This window comes from Oryzias latipes, chromosome 4 (assembly GCF_053564925.1).
Source record: "Oryzias latipes strain Hd-rR chromosome 4, Olatipes_Hd-rR_3.1".
In the NCBI taxonomy this organism is placed as follows: Eukaryota; Metazoa; Chordata; class Actinopteri; order Beloniformes; family Adrianichthyidae; genus Oryzias; species Oryzias latipes.
In genome coordinates this window covers 35,627,392-35,644,056 of record NC_136240.1, presented here as the reverse complement: position 1 = coordinate 35,644,056, position 16,665 = coordinate 35,627,392, and the positions used below count along the sequence as shown (strand labels likewise).

General features: G+C 40.5%; 1 protein-coding gene across 2 annotated transcripts in view; it reads left to right on the top strand.

The window, feature by feature from the left end:
• Nucleotides 1–3,891, top strand: part of LOC105357932 (centrosomal protein of 290 kDa) — a 52,384-nt gene extending 48,493 nt beyond the window's left edge. For both annotated transcript variants that reach the window (XM_078946402.1, XM_078946401.1), the window contains 2 exons: nucleotides 3,204–3,405; nucleotides 3,756–3,891. In XM_078946402.1, coding sequence (XP_078802528.1) covers nucleotides 3,204–3,405; nucleotides 3,756–3,869 — 316 coding nt within the window. In that variant the 3' untranslated portion in view covers nucleotides 3,870–3,891. The remainder of the gene's footprint in view (nucleotides 1–3,203; nucleotides 3,406–3,755) is intronic.
• Nucleotides 3,892–16,665: the final 12,774 nt, after the last annotated feature.

The window sequence follows — 16,665 nt, the reverse complement described above, 5'->3', positions numbered from 1 at the left end:
ACATATGTATATTTTCAGTTAAACTCAATTTTATTGTTCTTTAGAAGATTATCTATTTTATTGTTTAAGCAGCTGGAGAGCACCAGAAATTTCGTTGTCACACGTTTCTTGTGTTACAATGACAATAAAGGCTTTCTGATTTCTTTCAAAGTTACTTAAACTTTGGGCTGACATTTTTTCCAAGCTGATATGATCAAGCAGCAGATTTCCGTGTTGACTTATATTTATATTCTTCTTGTTTTTCCAATTCATTAAAATAGTTTTTTTAGCAATACAAAGAGTTATGAAAATGATCCTCCTTCTACATCGATGGCACTCATGTCACCAAGCACACAAAGTGACGGTGAAGTGACGGTGATCGGCACATACCTGCTGCCAGAGAGCCTGGACAGGCGTGCAGAACCACAGTGCATGCATGTAATTGTCGGGTAGATTACTGTCACAGTGCTGACAAATGTCTGAGTTGCTGAGACCCATCTTGAACATCCTCTGTCCAGTGTAGTAAATTCTGTGAAGAGTTTTGAAGTGGATTAGCTGCAGATTTGGACTTTTTGTCAGTTTAAAGGTGTTTAGACAAAGTTCTGACCAGAAGCTTCCATCTGTGCTGATGCTCAAATCCGCATCCCATTTTGTTGTTGGAAGTGAAATATTGTTATCTAAATTACATAAAAGTTTGTATATTTTGGAGAAAGTTTTATTCATTGAGAAATTAATCAGAGTGGTAACCACATCTGGTGGTTTAAATCATTGTCTCTGTATTTAAACTTTTTAGTAATACAGTGATCCCTCGCTATAACACGGTTTACTTTTCACGGTTTCGCTACTTCACGGATTTGCATCGTGCATTGTGTTCTGCATTCTGATTGGCTAAAAAAGTCACTCTGCTTCTTCTCTACCTGTGCGTCAATAACGTTGCAGTTTAATAATTAAATGTACACGTACGTAAAAAAGCTTGTCAAATTTATATTGTGTACGTGCAAATTCTCTTGATGGTGGCATGTCGGTGTATAAGGATGTTTTTTCAAAGAAGAAAAAAGAGCGACAACAACTGCCTTCTTCTCCCGAACAAACACAGCTGCACCACGGGCTTCAGAAGAAAACACTGCAGAGGAGTCAGGATGCAGCGGCTCAGACTGTAGAGAAGTGAGATACACCTGACTCACTATTTGTCCAACTGTACTTAGTATTTTTTTCATAATCATTTAAAATATCCTCCCGTTTAATCCAATTACTCGGGTCGCGGTGGGCGGGGCTAATCTCCGATTTGAAGCCTTCTGTTCACATCAATGATTAAAATTATTATTTGACAGTACAGTACAGAACTTATTTGTTGAAAAAACGTTTCTACAGTACTTTTATTTGTGAAACAAATGCTTGAGCCTGTAAAATGGTTTGTTCTTTCTTTTCAATGTATAATAGAGTATTTAATCGTATAATAATTGTTAAAAAAATAGAGGTTTCTACTTCACGGATTTTGCCTATCACGGGGTCTTTTTGGAACGTAACCCCCGCGATAAACAAGGGTTTACTGTAATTGATTTAAGTTGCTGATATTCCAAGAAGTTATTTATTCCATGTTTGTCTTGAAGTTCCTGGGGAGTTATGAATCTTCTATCAATAATTATGTGTTCTAGTTGTTTTATGCCCCCTGCTTGCCAAGTTGGGAAGTATATCATTTTTTTGTTTATAAGAATGTCTGGGTTGTTCCAGATGGGTGTCATTTTGCATGGTTGAATTGATAGTTGATAGTTGAGTTGATTTTGATATTTTGAGAAATTCCTACCAGGCTGTTAAAGTGGCATTTACATTAATGCTTTTGAAACAATCCTGTTTATTGACTGTTTGGCTAATAAATGGTAGATCTGACAGGTTGATCTTTCCACATAACGCCTGTTCCAAGTCTAACCATGAGTTGGTTTCTGGATTATTTTTTAACCATTTTAAGATGTATTGTAATCTATTTGCAAGAAAGTAATTGTGGAAGTTAGGTAATTCTAATCCTCCACAGCTTTTTGCAGATTTTAAAGTTTTTAGACAGGTTTATTGTTCCATAAAAAGCTTGATATGGATGAGTCTAATGTTTTGAACCATTTTAATGGCGGTTGTGTGGGAATCATTGGTTGAGAAGAGATAATTAACTTTGGGTAAGATTTTCATTTTAACCGTGGCTACCTTGCCCATAAGGGACAGAGCAAGGTTGGTCCAGCGTGTTAGATCGTCCTGTATGCTTTTCCGTAATGGGGTGTAGTTTAGCTGCACCAGTTCTGATAGTTTGGGGGGAAAATTGATACCTAGATATTTGATATTTCCTGATTTAACTGGTATTGTGAGTCTTTGCTCCGCATTACTGTTCAGTGGTAATAAAACAGACTTATTCCAACTAATGGAATAGTCTGATATAGAGGAGAATTCATTAATGATTGTTGCCGTTTCATTTACAGAATATAAATTACTTAAAAACAGTAATATGTCATCTGCATAGAGACTAATTTTATGATGGCTGTGTTTGGTTTTTATTCCTTTAATGCTCTCATTCTGTCTTATTGCTGCAGCTAGAGGCTCAATAAATATAGCAAAAAGAGAAGGAGAGAGTGGGCAACCCTGTCTGGTTCCTCTTCCAAGAAAAAAACTGTTGGAGGTCTGTTTATTAGTTCTAACTGATGCATTGGGGTTGTGATATAATATTTTGATCCAATTGATGAATGATTCTCCAAAACCAAACTTATGGAGGGCAGCAATAAGGAACTTCCAGTTTACTCTGTCAAAAGCTTTTTCAGCATCCAGCGATAATATAGTCATTTCCTGCTTTTTAATGGTGGCAAAGTCTATTATATTAACAAGCATATGGTGGCATATGTTTTTAAATGCACCCAAATGCAATAAGGACACATGCAACACCTAAATAATCTCCTTTATATGTCTCAAAGTGAAGAAATGCCTTTTACCTTCACAATCTAGCTAAAGAAATAAAACGATGAACTGTCTTAAAGTACATTTCAAGCTGAATTGAGTTCCAAATCTTTACCTTTATTTACTTAACCAATAGGAAGCTCATTTATACTTGGTAAACAGATCCTTGTAAATCTGGTCTGAGGCTTGACCTTAAATAAAAAATGATGTGCAGTTTGTAGCAGACAGCTAAAGTAATCGTTGCTTAATATTACCAGGCTGCAATGAAGCTAACAAAAGCGGATTTGTTGCAGACTGGAGGAACATTATACTGCCCAGATGAAAGCTTTGACTGATCAGACTCAGGATCATCAGAGCCAGATGGCTCAGATGGAGAAGGTGATGAACAACATCCGTACAGAGCTGGAAGCACAAAAGGAGGCCAACGCCCGTTCCCCCAGCAACACCATGAAAAACCTGAAGGCACAACTTACCCAGAAGGAGAAACAGCTCAAGGTTTTTATTTTCTGTCTTCTGATTGTTCAAGTCTAATTTCAATGTTTTTTTTCCTCCCAGAACAAATAGCTGAAAGTATGCATGTCACGTCTGATCAGCTGGCAGGTTGACCCTGCTTACACTAACATTCCCTTCAAAACCTGCTCTAGCACATTTTAAGTGCATGTTAGAGTTTTTTGGACATTTTCCAGTTTTGTGCAAACATAATGTTAATCACAAATGTGTGGGAGCCAGGAAGCAGTCCCTGTGGAACTCCCAGATGATGTATTGACTGCAAAATGAGGTGCGACCATTAAATGAATCATATCTTTCACTGGCAGCATCTCTTCCATCCGTGTTTTTTTTCCCAGGCTCTCAGCAAGGCTCTGCTGGAGCTGCGGGCAGAGATGACGTTGGCTGCTGAGCAGCAAGTGATAGCTAGTGCTGCGCAGAAAGAGGAGTCTCAATGTTCAGATGCTGATTGACAGACACACCAAAGACCTGAAGGTGAGGAACAGGGTCACAGCAGCCCGTGTGGTTTTCACTTAACACTGATACCCGATGAAGCTTTGTCAGATTCTTTTGGCCACACAAACAGCAGTGTTGTTTGATTAAACCGCCTCAGTAGGCCACATTTGTTGAAAGAAGGAAAGAGACTGCTCCATGGGTTTGTTTCATTTCACAGCATGTGTGGTCTATAGAAATGTTTGAGTTGGTGGCCAGTGTCAAAGTAGTGAGAAGGCTCTGATCCTGGAATCCCTAGAAGGGATGATAGTTCAGATTCCATACTTAACAACAGCTCTGATTTACAGTCACAGCACAGAAACAGCCTTTAAATGAATGCTAGGCAGCTGTAAGGTGATGTGAGTGAAGCCACAGCAAATCTGCATTCCTTCACCAACAGCATGTTGGCATCTGGATCATCACAGCGGGCACGTATTCCTCTTTTTAATCACCACCTGCTCTGTTCATTGCCAAGTCAAGACAAAGTAAATAGATTTAAATGTATTTTTCACATGGCCTCTGATGCTCTCTGATCTTATGTGATCTGCTCCCAGCTTATGTATATCAATGCACTCATTTAGATGGAGCTAATAAGATACTCCTATCATGAAGGCAATAATGTGACATTTTTTTATGTCTGTTTTATGTCTACAGGCTTTGTATTCTTTTGTCGTACTGCCATTTTCCTTTTTCTTTTTTTGTAAAAAACCAACTTCAATCACTTTTTGATCTATTGTTAAAAACGTTACAAGTAGTCTTTTAATTATGATTATGCAATTTTTAGCCAAAATGGAAAGAAAATATGAAAGAAATACAAATTTGTTAAATTCTGACATGTCCTCCATCATGAGTAAAATACTACAGGAACATGTTGAAACCACCATGTGCATCAGATCAGAGTGGATCTTTTAGCACGGATGTTCCTGGCAGGGTTGGCGTCTTGTCAGGAATAATGCAGTTTGTATCTTGTTACAAGACATTCGATGCTAAAACAAACGCTGATTTGATACAGAAAAATGATATCCTCTACAGTGGTAAACGCTCAATGTTGTTTTCTTCCAACTGAAAGGAGGGGGAGAGCGAGCGCACTGAGGGTGCAGCAGTCTGCGGCTGAACGAGCTGCTCATGGTCCTCACCGTTTCATATGGGGGGGGGGTTGTTCGGGATGCTGGACAGCTTGGTCAGCATCCTCCTCTCACCTACTGAGTCCAGGGGACAGCCCAGGACAGAGCTAGCCTTCTTGACCAGCTTGTCCAGTTTCTTCTTGTCCCTGTCTGGCATTCCACCACTCCAGTGGACCACTGCATAGAAAGGCGCTGATGCCTATGTTGCTGTTTGTTGATATTAATGGCCTGCAGAAGTCCTGGGTTGCAAAAATCATATTGTTTTCTTTCTGACTTTGCCTTTGAGCAAAATTTCCACATTCTCAAAAGTCAACAAAATTTACATGCACCTAGTTCCTGATGAAAATGAATTTTGGGCATTATAAAATAGGATGACATTAAAAAGTGGGAATAAAAACATAAAAAAAATATGAATGGGGCCAACATCTCTTATGGGGCTCAAAACAAAAAAAAAGTATTTAAAAATCCACTAATGGAACCAAAAGAGACATGTTAGGATATCCAAAGGAAGTTTCTAAACTATTATGGGATGGCTGCCATTTTGTGGCAAAGTGTGAAATTTGGCGATATTCACATGTCCCCACTATATGGGAGGGGTGGGGGCCTTTAGTTCCAGCACTCTAAACAAAAATTCACACAGACGCCGCAAGGTTAAGTCGACCTCTACAATCAAAGTCACATTAACCTTTGACCTAGGGAAGAGGTTGCCATTTTCCTTTGTTTTGTTTTTTTCTTTTCTTTGTTTTGTCTCATGTTATCCTTTGTGTAGTTTTAAAATGACATCTCCCTTTCCCGTCTGTTTGAAAGGCACGGGTGCAGGAGCTCAGTGAAGAACTGCTCACTGCTAAGGAGTCTGTGAGAGCAGCCAGAGGCCGGGAACACATCCTGAAAGAGGAAGTGGACAGACTGAACCAAGACTACCAGAGAAGTCAGAAAATCTAGAAAAGACTGCAAGCTGACAAGGACGAGCAAGAGCAGGAGACCCTGCAGCTGAAGCAGCAAGTGAAGAGGCTAACAAGTGCCTTGCAGGTCTGTGTCTGATCCAGACTGATGAGTGAAGAAGCACTGCTTTGTTTGACCTGCAGCACATTATACTCCTTTTACTTGTAGAACCAGAGGCGCAGGGTGACGCGTTCTACTGCAGACACATGACACATCACCAAAACATCATGTGGGAGACAGATTAGGATCCTCTTACTCAAACGCGACATTCCTGTCTTGAAATATGATCAAGATTGAGATGCGCGACATGGAAACCTTGTTAGACTTCTGCAGCGTAGATAAGAAAATAAAACCTCAGATATGGATCATTAATGGAATCTACTAATCGCATTCTCTTAAAGATTTAAGATAAATTCCAGAAAGCTTCTGGGCTGATTCAGTTATTTAGATATTTTTGCAGATCCTCAAAGAAATTCCTTTTTTTCAAAGTTTCTCATGACTCTATCACCCCATCACATACCTTCAAATCAGTGCAGTCTTCCTTTTCCCAGGAAATGCTATTAAAAGACTGCTGTCTGTCTTCACTGTACCTGCCTCAGAGAGATGTGGTGCCATGCCAACAATCTTGGCTGTCTGGCTTCGTTTTGCAGAATCAAGCAGAGCCAGATGACAGAGTGCAGGGCGTCGAGAATCTACAGAACAAGATCAGGAGGCTGGAGGCTGAGCTGCAGAAAAGTTCAGAACTTAAGGAGAATCACGGAAAGGTTCAAACACCAGTTTGCTGTTTTTATGGGCATCCTTTCTTTTTTGCAGTGGCACAACCACAGGAGAAAAGCGTTATGTCTTTCTGTTATGATTGCCTTGTATGGTCCATTTCTGCAGAGGCGTCAGAGGTTCATTTAAGGGAAAGCAACGTGGGGTTTTTGGTGGGAAATTAGCAAACAGATTTTTATTAGCTGTTATTTAATTTATGGAGCTATCTTTGTATGACTAAAACAGCTGCTTTGCAGCAGAGACCAGAGGTGGGCTTGACTTGACTTGAGCCAGTGTATTTAATAGATACCACATCCTCCATCTGTATTTCATTTAGACTTTTGCTTTTGCCTTTGTGCTGCTTTACATTCTTGAACCAGAATTGGAAAAAAATGCCTGGAGACATCCAACACACCTACTCACCTACTGTTGCACTTGTTACAGTTTTCAGAACAAGGCTAAAAGCTACTATACAATGATTTATTACCAGCTGACATATATTCAGCTTATCCGCAGGATTACTTCCCTCTTTGACAGAATAAAGAAGAAATTGTGCGGTGGGAGGAGAGCAAGAAATGGCAGGCCAAAATGGAGAAGGTAAAGAGTTTCCTGAAGGTGAAAGAAACAGAAAATGAGTCCCTGTCAAAGCAGCTTAGCACTCTGAGGGACCTTTATTCCAGGTCAGTGTGTGCATCATCGCCATATAGACACTGAGTATCTGTTGGCTGAGACAACAGATCCTCAACGTCCGACATGCGTGTCCTTTTTTATTCAAATGCAGACTGGAGCAAGAGAAGGCTGCGCTGCAAAAAAAAGCTGAAAGCTCGAGGTGTGACTGCAGACCAGGTGGTGGGGGTGCGATTTACTGAACTGGAGAAGGAGACGGAGGAGCTGAAGAAGAAGAACTCCGAGCTGGAGACAGAGCTGGCATCTATAAAGTATGCATGTATCTTTTCTAAAGCTCTTTCTACTGTCCAGACAGTTTTTATTACTGTGTGGAAGGCCTCAGTCACAACTGCCCCCACGGGTGGATACGGGCTGTCTGTGGGCAAAAAGTTAGCAAACCTGTGCGTGGCACGCAGGTGGCCCGCATGAAATATACAGGGGAAGTAGAAAAAACGCAGGCAGGTCATACTGACCCCTGAAAAAAAGACCTGTGCACTGCACAAGGAGGCCGTTAGTGCTGTTCAAGTGATAAGTGTGCGCTTCTTGAATGACTTAAGAAAGGAGGTAATTAGATGGAGTGTAGTGTGTGTTGGCATCCTACGGACATCTGCATATCACCTGCACACCTCGTTCCTGCAGCATTTGTGCGTGGTAAGAAAGGAGCCAGTGTGTGCACCTCACTAACGACTAGAGCGGCATCAGGGCGTCGTATGACAGCATCAACCATACCTCATAAGAGAGTGAAGCTGACATTATCCTTACTAACTAAACATACACTTACAACATGCACGACCATCATACATTCCGTTTTCATGACATCCCTTGAGGTGGCCATATGAGCCTCAAAGGAACTGCAAGGCACACCTGTGCCCCCTTTAAGATGTGGCGGCAGCTCTCTACAACCCTCCATGCGCCCGGACAACTGAAAGACCTGCAGCACCAGGTCAACCCTCACAGAGGTCCATGTGACTGAGGCATAAGAGATTCTGCCTTCTCCATCCATTCTCTTAGCTGTGGTTACTGACCCAAAACGGTTGTCATCAAAGCAATTTCTGAATTTTTCTTGGGAATTGAGTTTCACTGAGTACAAATCACAGCATTATTGGATTGGACTGTTCAGGTTGAATGTAACGCAGTTTCATTTAAGTAAACATCACACCCTGTCTCGCTTCACTCTGGAACTATACATGCAGAAAGCATGCATGCATTCTTATTTCCCTACATCTCACAGAGGAAATAGTTTAGGTCCAGATATATCAAATGTGGGCTCCCCAGCCTCCTGCTCAGATATCCAATGGTTTGGTGACAGTAGACTGTGTGATGTTCCAGGCACTTCTAATTCTCTGGTTTGCTTTTTGACTCAGCAAACCTGATCCTAGAGAGGTACTCCCAGTGAAGTCTTTCATTCTGACACTTTCATTCAGCATCCAGTGCGGTGTTTGCAGCTGCACTTCAGTATTTGGTCAAGGTTTCAAAAACATATCAATACCAGGTTTTATTTGACTCAGAGGTGAGGGCAAAGGTCAGGAAACTGGTTTTACTGAATCAAAACTGCTGCAGAATTTGACCTTTGCTTAAAGACCCACTCTAATGAAAATCGTGGTTTGGGTGTTTTTAACATGTTCTTGTTGGCAATTTTCTCACGATGGAGGGTAAATACGAAGAAAATTAAGCTTAAAATTGAATATCTGAGTATTTATTTATTCATATTATTGCGAATCAGGAGTAGCAAATGAAAAATGCCGTTTGAAAAAAGAGCTTAGTTGTGACGATTAGTGAATGTAGGGGTGTCGGGGGTAGAGGTTGCTCTGAGTCAACACTCCCTCCCACAATTTTGGAGGCTGTTGGAAAACATAATCTGTCGCTTTGAGATTACTTTCCTTGTTGCATGTTCAATAAAGTCGAGAAGGAGAAAACCACGGGATTCGGCCGGATTAAGTTTAACATATTTATTCCCTAACAATATTTCTAAAAACAGAGTAAAACAAAATAAAACAGATCATCTGGGTTCCCAAAGTTTCAGAGCTTACACAGCGCCGAATTACAAACGTCTTAACGTGTCAGTCTGTTGGGAACAAAGGAAAGTTCCTCCGTCCAGCTGTTTTAACATCTCGGTTTCAGCCTCCTCCTTCGTAGCACAGCATGGTGTCCAGACTCCCCCTCTGGACGCTAGGATTGGCTGGCAGGGAGCCTGCCTACCTCCGTTAGTCCATATTTGGAATTACAGCATTTGGTCCTGGCTTCCTGCTTCAAACGTCCAGGGGGGTTATTTCAAAGACGGACCACTGTCCGACCACCAACGGTGTCCCCATGGGGGTCCAGCACAGCCGCCCGGATCCCTCTCCGCAGGCAGTCAGTCCCAACCCTTTGTCCTTCTCATGCGAGTTGGCACCTCCAGGGTTTCCCATGATTTAAATTGAATCCTGGAGACAATTTAATTCTGGTCCAGGTCAGATCTACAGTTAAGGCTTCCAGATGGTCTTAGAAGATCAAAGACTGTTTTCTCCTGGAGGGTGATGAGTTTGCAGCTGCAGCACGAAAACCTCTTTACATATGCAATTATCAGGAAGTCCCTTTTAATTGAAATGACTGAAACCCACACACAGTAAACCTGAAAGAAAACCTTCAAAGAAATAAAGATAAGATAAAAACCTAGGAGAAATAAGAACCACAAAAAATAATTCCTTCAAGGCGAATTTGTAATGAACTCCTGCTGCTCTGCAGAAACTATGTCCTAGAAAACAATACAGGTTTTGGGATTTTGACTAAAAAAATCATACTTCAAAGACCAGTGAGAACGCTTTTACAACAGATCAAAAGATGATGGGAGTGGGTCTTTAAAATCATACTACTTCATTTACTACGAGAAACACAGAATGTAAAAGTTTAAATTTTGAGTTGACTTTTTTTTGGGTCTAGATTGATTTCATTTATATTTATCCTATCCACACATTTTCTACTAAAAATTGTATTGTCTAAATGAGGTTTAGAGCATGTTTGATATAAAAATGTTTTCTTTTTAACTGCCAAACCGAAGAGTGAGGTGGATTAAAAATGTGCCGTTTATGTTGTTTTCAGTCTGTTTTTGAAATGCATCAAACTCTGTCCATCCAATACCCACAGCTCTAATCATTGTCAGCCAATGTCCACAATGACTGTTCTTCTGGTTCTTCAAACTGAACACAGAAGTACACTCATTAACTTACTTGTGTAAATCTCACCCGGTAAGACAAACTCACCTCTTTTTTTTAATAGAAATATGTTTTTTCTTTTTAAATTTCTTGAGTTAAAGTGTGAGAGAAGCAAACCTTTTCAAATAACAGCATTTTGAATCAAAGCACAAAATAAACAATGATGTTTTAGGTTGATTTCTTAATATATTGAACTGTTGACATGCTTTTTATAGAAACGTGAACCATGAATGGAGCCAATGTGGTATTTCTGGTTAGCAATGGCACGATCTGGACAGACATTTACAAAAATTAGCCGTCATTAACTCTAATGTTAAGTGTAGTAAAATATAATGTGAACTGTCTTTTTTATGTGCATACATCTGCCCTGTTAGACTTAGATTTTATAAACACAGATTAAACATTTGTTATAGAAAATAATTTTAACGATAAACACGCCCTGAAGACCACGTTTGAAGCAGGTTTATGAGTGACTGCGAAGCGAGGAGCAGCCACACACACACACGCACACACACTTAAGCCCTCCTTCCTCAGTTACACAAGTATGTTTGGCAGAGTCATTATGAACTTCCTAAGTCAAAACATCCTGTAATTGTACCTGATGCCAGCCTATGCCAAAGCTTTGCCATTAAAAACAGCCAACCCTCCGTAGCCAAATACCCGTTATGAAAGAAGTCATCACTCACAGCATGCTGTGGCGTATTATGGGATTACTGGAAGTTATGTAACAGAGCAGGACTCTTTCTTTTCATTTGACCACACAGACAGCACCAGGCTGTACCCCGTGATGACGCCATGGAGAGTCTTGTGCTGAGGAACAACATCCTGCAGGACAGAGTCCACTCCTTAGAAAGCCAGATAACCAAAGAGTCTCCATCACGACCCTCCGTGAGTGACACAAAATCAAGATTCTTTTACAGCAGGAAACTGTTTGCAATCATTTCAAACCTCTCTGGATTTAAAAAAATAAACGGAATGTCTTTGTCAATAAAAATGTTGCATGTCATGCAGATAATCTCCAAAGGGAAATAAACCACTTCTGTCTTCAGAGTACTCACTGTAAATTGCTGCTACGGTCTGAGCTATTCGTGAAGTTCAGGAACTCCTACTTGCAAACTGGCTGCCAGTAACTACCTATCATGTTTACCAAGTCTGAACCACGTCAAAGCACACAATGTAACAAGAATAATGTAATCATTTATACAGCACAACAGTAAACACAAAGCCTGTAAAAATAACCTCTTCTTCTTACTGGTTCTGCCGTGACTCAGATTCTAACAGGACTGTGTTAGTGTCATGACATACATTGATAAATGTTAGCTCAGCAGTCATGCATGTGCCGTAAAGCTTGAACTTTGGGGAGAGGCCGTTCGTTTTTGAAATGTAAAGCATCAGAGTTCTGGTGTTTGTTAAACGACCCCTTCTGGCTGCAATGGGGTCTTGTAAAACCTTCAAATTCCTTTTGACCGACTTTTAAAAAAATCAAAAACGAGTGCCTTCAGAAGTTGCATAACACTGTTTTAATGTGTTAATTAAAAAGGAACTTCAAGAGGAATTCTCAGGCAAAATATTTAGCAGAAACTCTGGGAATCTTGGATCAGCGATTGATGCTAAAAACCATGAACTTACGCCAAACGATGTGCATTTAGACATAGCTCTGAGCAGCATAGATGAAGATACAGACACAACAGAGGAGGAGGGATTTCCAGTATTATGCTTCAAGTCTGTATATAAAACGCTCTGTTAGTCATAAATAGCAAAAAATGAATGTCTAGTAGTCATTATTTCCAGCTTGTGTTTTTGAGTATAGCTGGTTAAGACGGTTACATAATTCCCCAACTGGAGCATTCTGACCCACAGTTCTCTTGTTAAACACTCCCAGACGTTAGGCAGGGAGCCTGTTGATGGGGGAGCTGGCAGTCCTTTTGATATTTACCAACACTTGGTGCAATGTGACCGTGGCTCTGCTGCCCATCTGTTATGTGGGGACCCCCTCTTCTGCTGCCATCTGGGTCTATGGAGCCATGGATGATCAACAAACCACCAAAAATATCAATTCAGTCACTAAAAATACTTTCATGATAATTACCAAACGAATTGCATTTGAAAATATACCCATAATATTAAACATTCAAACGCAAAATTATTTTGTTAATGTAGAAATATATTTCAATAAAACTATAAAAACAAGAAGAAAAGAGCATTTTTACACACAATAAATAATTGAACTCTTAATGCTATTACTTATCATTTATTACAACAGCAATACACATTATTTTAGTTAAAGAAATATAGGTTTTATAAGATGAAAATCAATGTAAAGATAATTCAAGTGGTTAAATATGATCACAAAAAAGAAATTTAGGATTAAATACTCTGATGAAAATTATGTTTTTGGTGGTTTTAACATGTTGTCACATTTTTCTGATAGTAGAGGACACATCTAAAGAAAATTAAGCTCAAATTCGCCTTTTGTGATTATTTCTTAATTAAAATCATTGTGAATCAGGAGCAGACAAAAAAATGCCGGTTGAAAAACGACGTAGAAAACACGCTGAGTGGGCCACAAGCTTCCTGCTCTGCTCCATTCTGATGCATCCACCTGCAGACTAATAGATCCATGAACATCTTTGTTTTTCTCAGCTCCGATAGTACTCCCCATTTTTGTTGCACTGCTAAAGTTAGATTTGGGCTGTGAAGGGGCTGTAAGCTAGTGGGAGAGCGTGTACACACATAGCTCTTGGTTATGGGTGGGGGCAGTGCCAATGGTCCTGCCCTCAACTCAGGCACATTTCTAATGAACCTCTGCCGCTCTGCAGAAAATAACACAGGTGTGTTGATTTTGACTAAAAACTGCATAATAATGATTAAATAGATCAAAAGATGATCAGATTGGGACTTTAATTATTTATTCAATACCTTCTGTATCTTGGGACTACACTATACTACACTATACTATATTATATTATAGGAAAAAGTGTATGACTTTTTTTGTCTGTGTGTGATGCTTGCTTTGGCCTGTATAATTGTGTTTCATACACTTTAACACACTTTTCTCCATTCTCCGTTTCCTTTCCTGGTTTAATTGCCTATGACTGACTCTTTAAAGGGGATGATCACATCCTCAGAGGCTTTAAGGCAAATATCTTCTGTCACGTTCGATGTTGAGGATGGCTTGAGTGAAGGGAAAGTTGCAACCCAGCTCTCTGAGGCCTGCAGTTGCTCTAGTAGCCCTGACACTGTTGTGGACACTCGTGACCAACAGAGGGCGCCAAGGCCAAACATGGCAGAAGCTGGAACTCAAATTATCTTTGGAGGTGGAAAGGATGACTGTGCTGAGCAGGACAATTTAAGCCCTGACGTGACAGGAAACTCAGCAGCTGACAAAACAGAACTGAGCACAGAGGCAGGTGAAGATTGTGTGGAGAAAGCTGACAGGAAGGCAGGAGCAAATACTTCAGAAAGTAGAGAAGGCAGTCCAGATGGCTCTGAAGTTTCTGTGCCTCTCAGGGGTTGACATAGCCCAGAAATTTGCACTGGCCCACAGGGCCAGTAGTTTTTGAAACTTACTGGCCCTGCCTGAAAGTTACTGGCCCGACACCGCGCATAGCGGGACCCGCCGCTCCGCAGGTGCTTGCAACTTTAGGGGGGTCCGGGGGCATGCCCCCCCGGAAACTTTTAATATGGTGCAATTTGGTGCATTCTGGTGACATCACTTATTTCTACACTTTTCAATGACTGAAAATAGACCATATCAAACTTAAATCTGCTCTAGTCTGTTTCAGATGTTTTGAAGAGAGCACTGCAGTGTAGTAGGAAACACTAGTTCAGAAGTTTTCATGGTGCTTCTAACGGCAAATATCGCAATAAATCATAAACCTTAAATGTGTTAAAACAATCTAATGGCAGCTTGAACCATTTAACGAATCAAATAAATCCCTTAATGCATTTGACCAATCGAATGGACGCCTTCACATTGTTGACCAATCAGATGGAGCCCTGTTATGTTAGATGTTTGTAACCTATGTCAACGTGGGTCATTTGGAGTATAATTTTTAAACTGGGAATGGTTATTTGGTTATTTTGCTGTTTGTTTATATACCGCAAATTATATCGTTATCGCAATTTTAATCTCTGATATCGCATATCGCGAGTTTTCCTCATATTGTGCAGGTCTAACTGAGATCATTCAGCTAACTAGAAATACTTACTGCTTACAGTGTTGTACTGAAAAACAAAATTAAGTAGTTTAACATTCTACTGCATTTGAGTCTGAGATTCAGGTATTTGGAGTTGCCTTTGATTCTTTGACATTCAGCTTAAAGCTTAGTGGATACAGTTTCATCTTCAATGCATTCATTAAATATCTTGCTGTCCATACTACTAATTATACCCACTACTCCATCCAACATATTCCTATCTATTCCTGCCATGTCTTCCACATCTCTGACATGCTTCAGTCTCTCTTCAGTGACGGTGTCGGATTTATAATCAAATGTAATAATAACCCACTGGCTTGTGCCTTCGTTGTTGCTGTTTAACATTGTTTTGTATTGAATTGTTACATTCAATAAAGTTTGGGAAAAAAAAGTAGTGAGCGCGTGCCGCGTGGTGCTCGGCAGTGAAAGCCGCGCGCGCGCAGGCGGGAGAGAAGGAGAAGTGATCAAAGGTTTCCCATAGAAACCCTTGAAGTCTGAACACAGGACTAGCAGAAAAACGAAATTATAAAGACGAGGTAAATCTACACGTTTTCGCAAAATTTACTTTATTGAAAAAGGTGAAGAATATATAAACCGTTAGATATTTTAGTGGCCCGAGCCGACAAGTGAAAAGTAAAGTCTTGTGGTCCGCACTGCTCGAAAAACAGGACCGGGCCAGCGGACAAATGGCTATGTCGAGCCCTGCCTCTAGAACAGCAAGAACCCCCAGCAACAACAAAAAGCAAGCCTGAGCCTGTGGATCCGTCAGAGAGGCAGGCATCAACTGGGCCGTCGTCTGCACAAGAGGTTACCACAGGCCAAGGCATGTGTCAGAATGAGACTAACAATGTTGTTCGTGGGCCACATGGCAGCAAAACAGAGGACAATGCTGATGCTGGAAACAGGTTGAAGATGCCCCAAAGTGATGAGCAACAGACTGCTGCAGAGGAAGAGGAGGAAGACGGAGCACCGAGGCTGGCAGGAGAAAAGAATCAGGAACAATCCTACACAGCTGAGGCAGGTGTGGAGTGTGGCAGGGCACTCCACAAACCAAAAGAGGATCCTTTCATTAGACAAAAGGCTGAGCAAACACCAAAGCAGGAAAGTAGACACCTTGGAAATCTCCAGATGCTTCTTTAGTCTCCCTGCTGAAGTGGTAGTAGTGTAATAGTGTTAGGCTGTACTGAAGTCCTCTCTGGTGGAGTGGCTTGAACTGTCTTCCCCATGCAGCATCCATATTGCAATTAAGGCTGTTCCATGATCCCCAAAATTAGACAGACTTCTGTGCACTTTGAAGCAGATGTGGTTAACTGGAATCTTTTTTGCATCTTTCCTGGCCTTTAGACTTCAGGACGAGGTACAGGCACAGAGAGACCACGACCTTTCAAAGGAAAACCTCCGACTGGCCTCTGAAAACCTGGAGCAGGCCAACAGGGACCTACCCAGACTCAAGGTACCTTCAGCCCAAATGAGTTTTTTGTTTTACCTTTACTCTAACTGATGCTGATTTGATAAAACAGTGAATAACCGTGTTGTTCCCTCTACTTATAAGACAAAAGTAAATATCCTATATAAAAATATTTGGTTGGTCACAAGAATTCGCAAAAACAAAAGTTAAATATCAGATCTAAAAAAAAAAAAGATTTATTGTACAAAAAAAATTTAGATTTGAAAGCAGATTATTGTTATGTTTTGAAAATTTGTTTCTGGTAGCTGTTAGTTATCTAGCAGTTATAAAAATGTGCATGAAAATGAGTCTGGAACCTCCAAAGAGACTAGATCTGCTAGAAACTGGAAGATGGTGGATTGTTGGATTGAACAAACAAGTAAACAACAAACACATGTAAAGTAACCGCTTATAATTACTCCTAATCATCAATAGACATATTTCCACTTGTACAA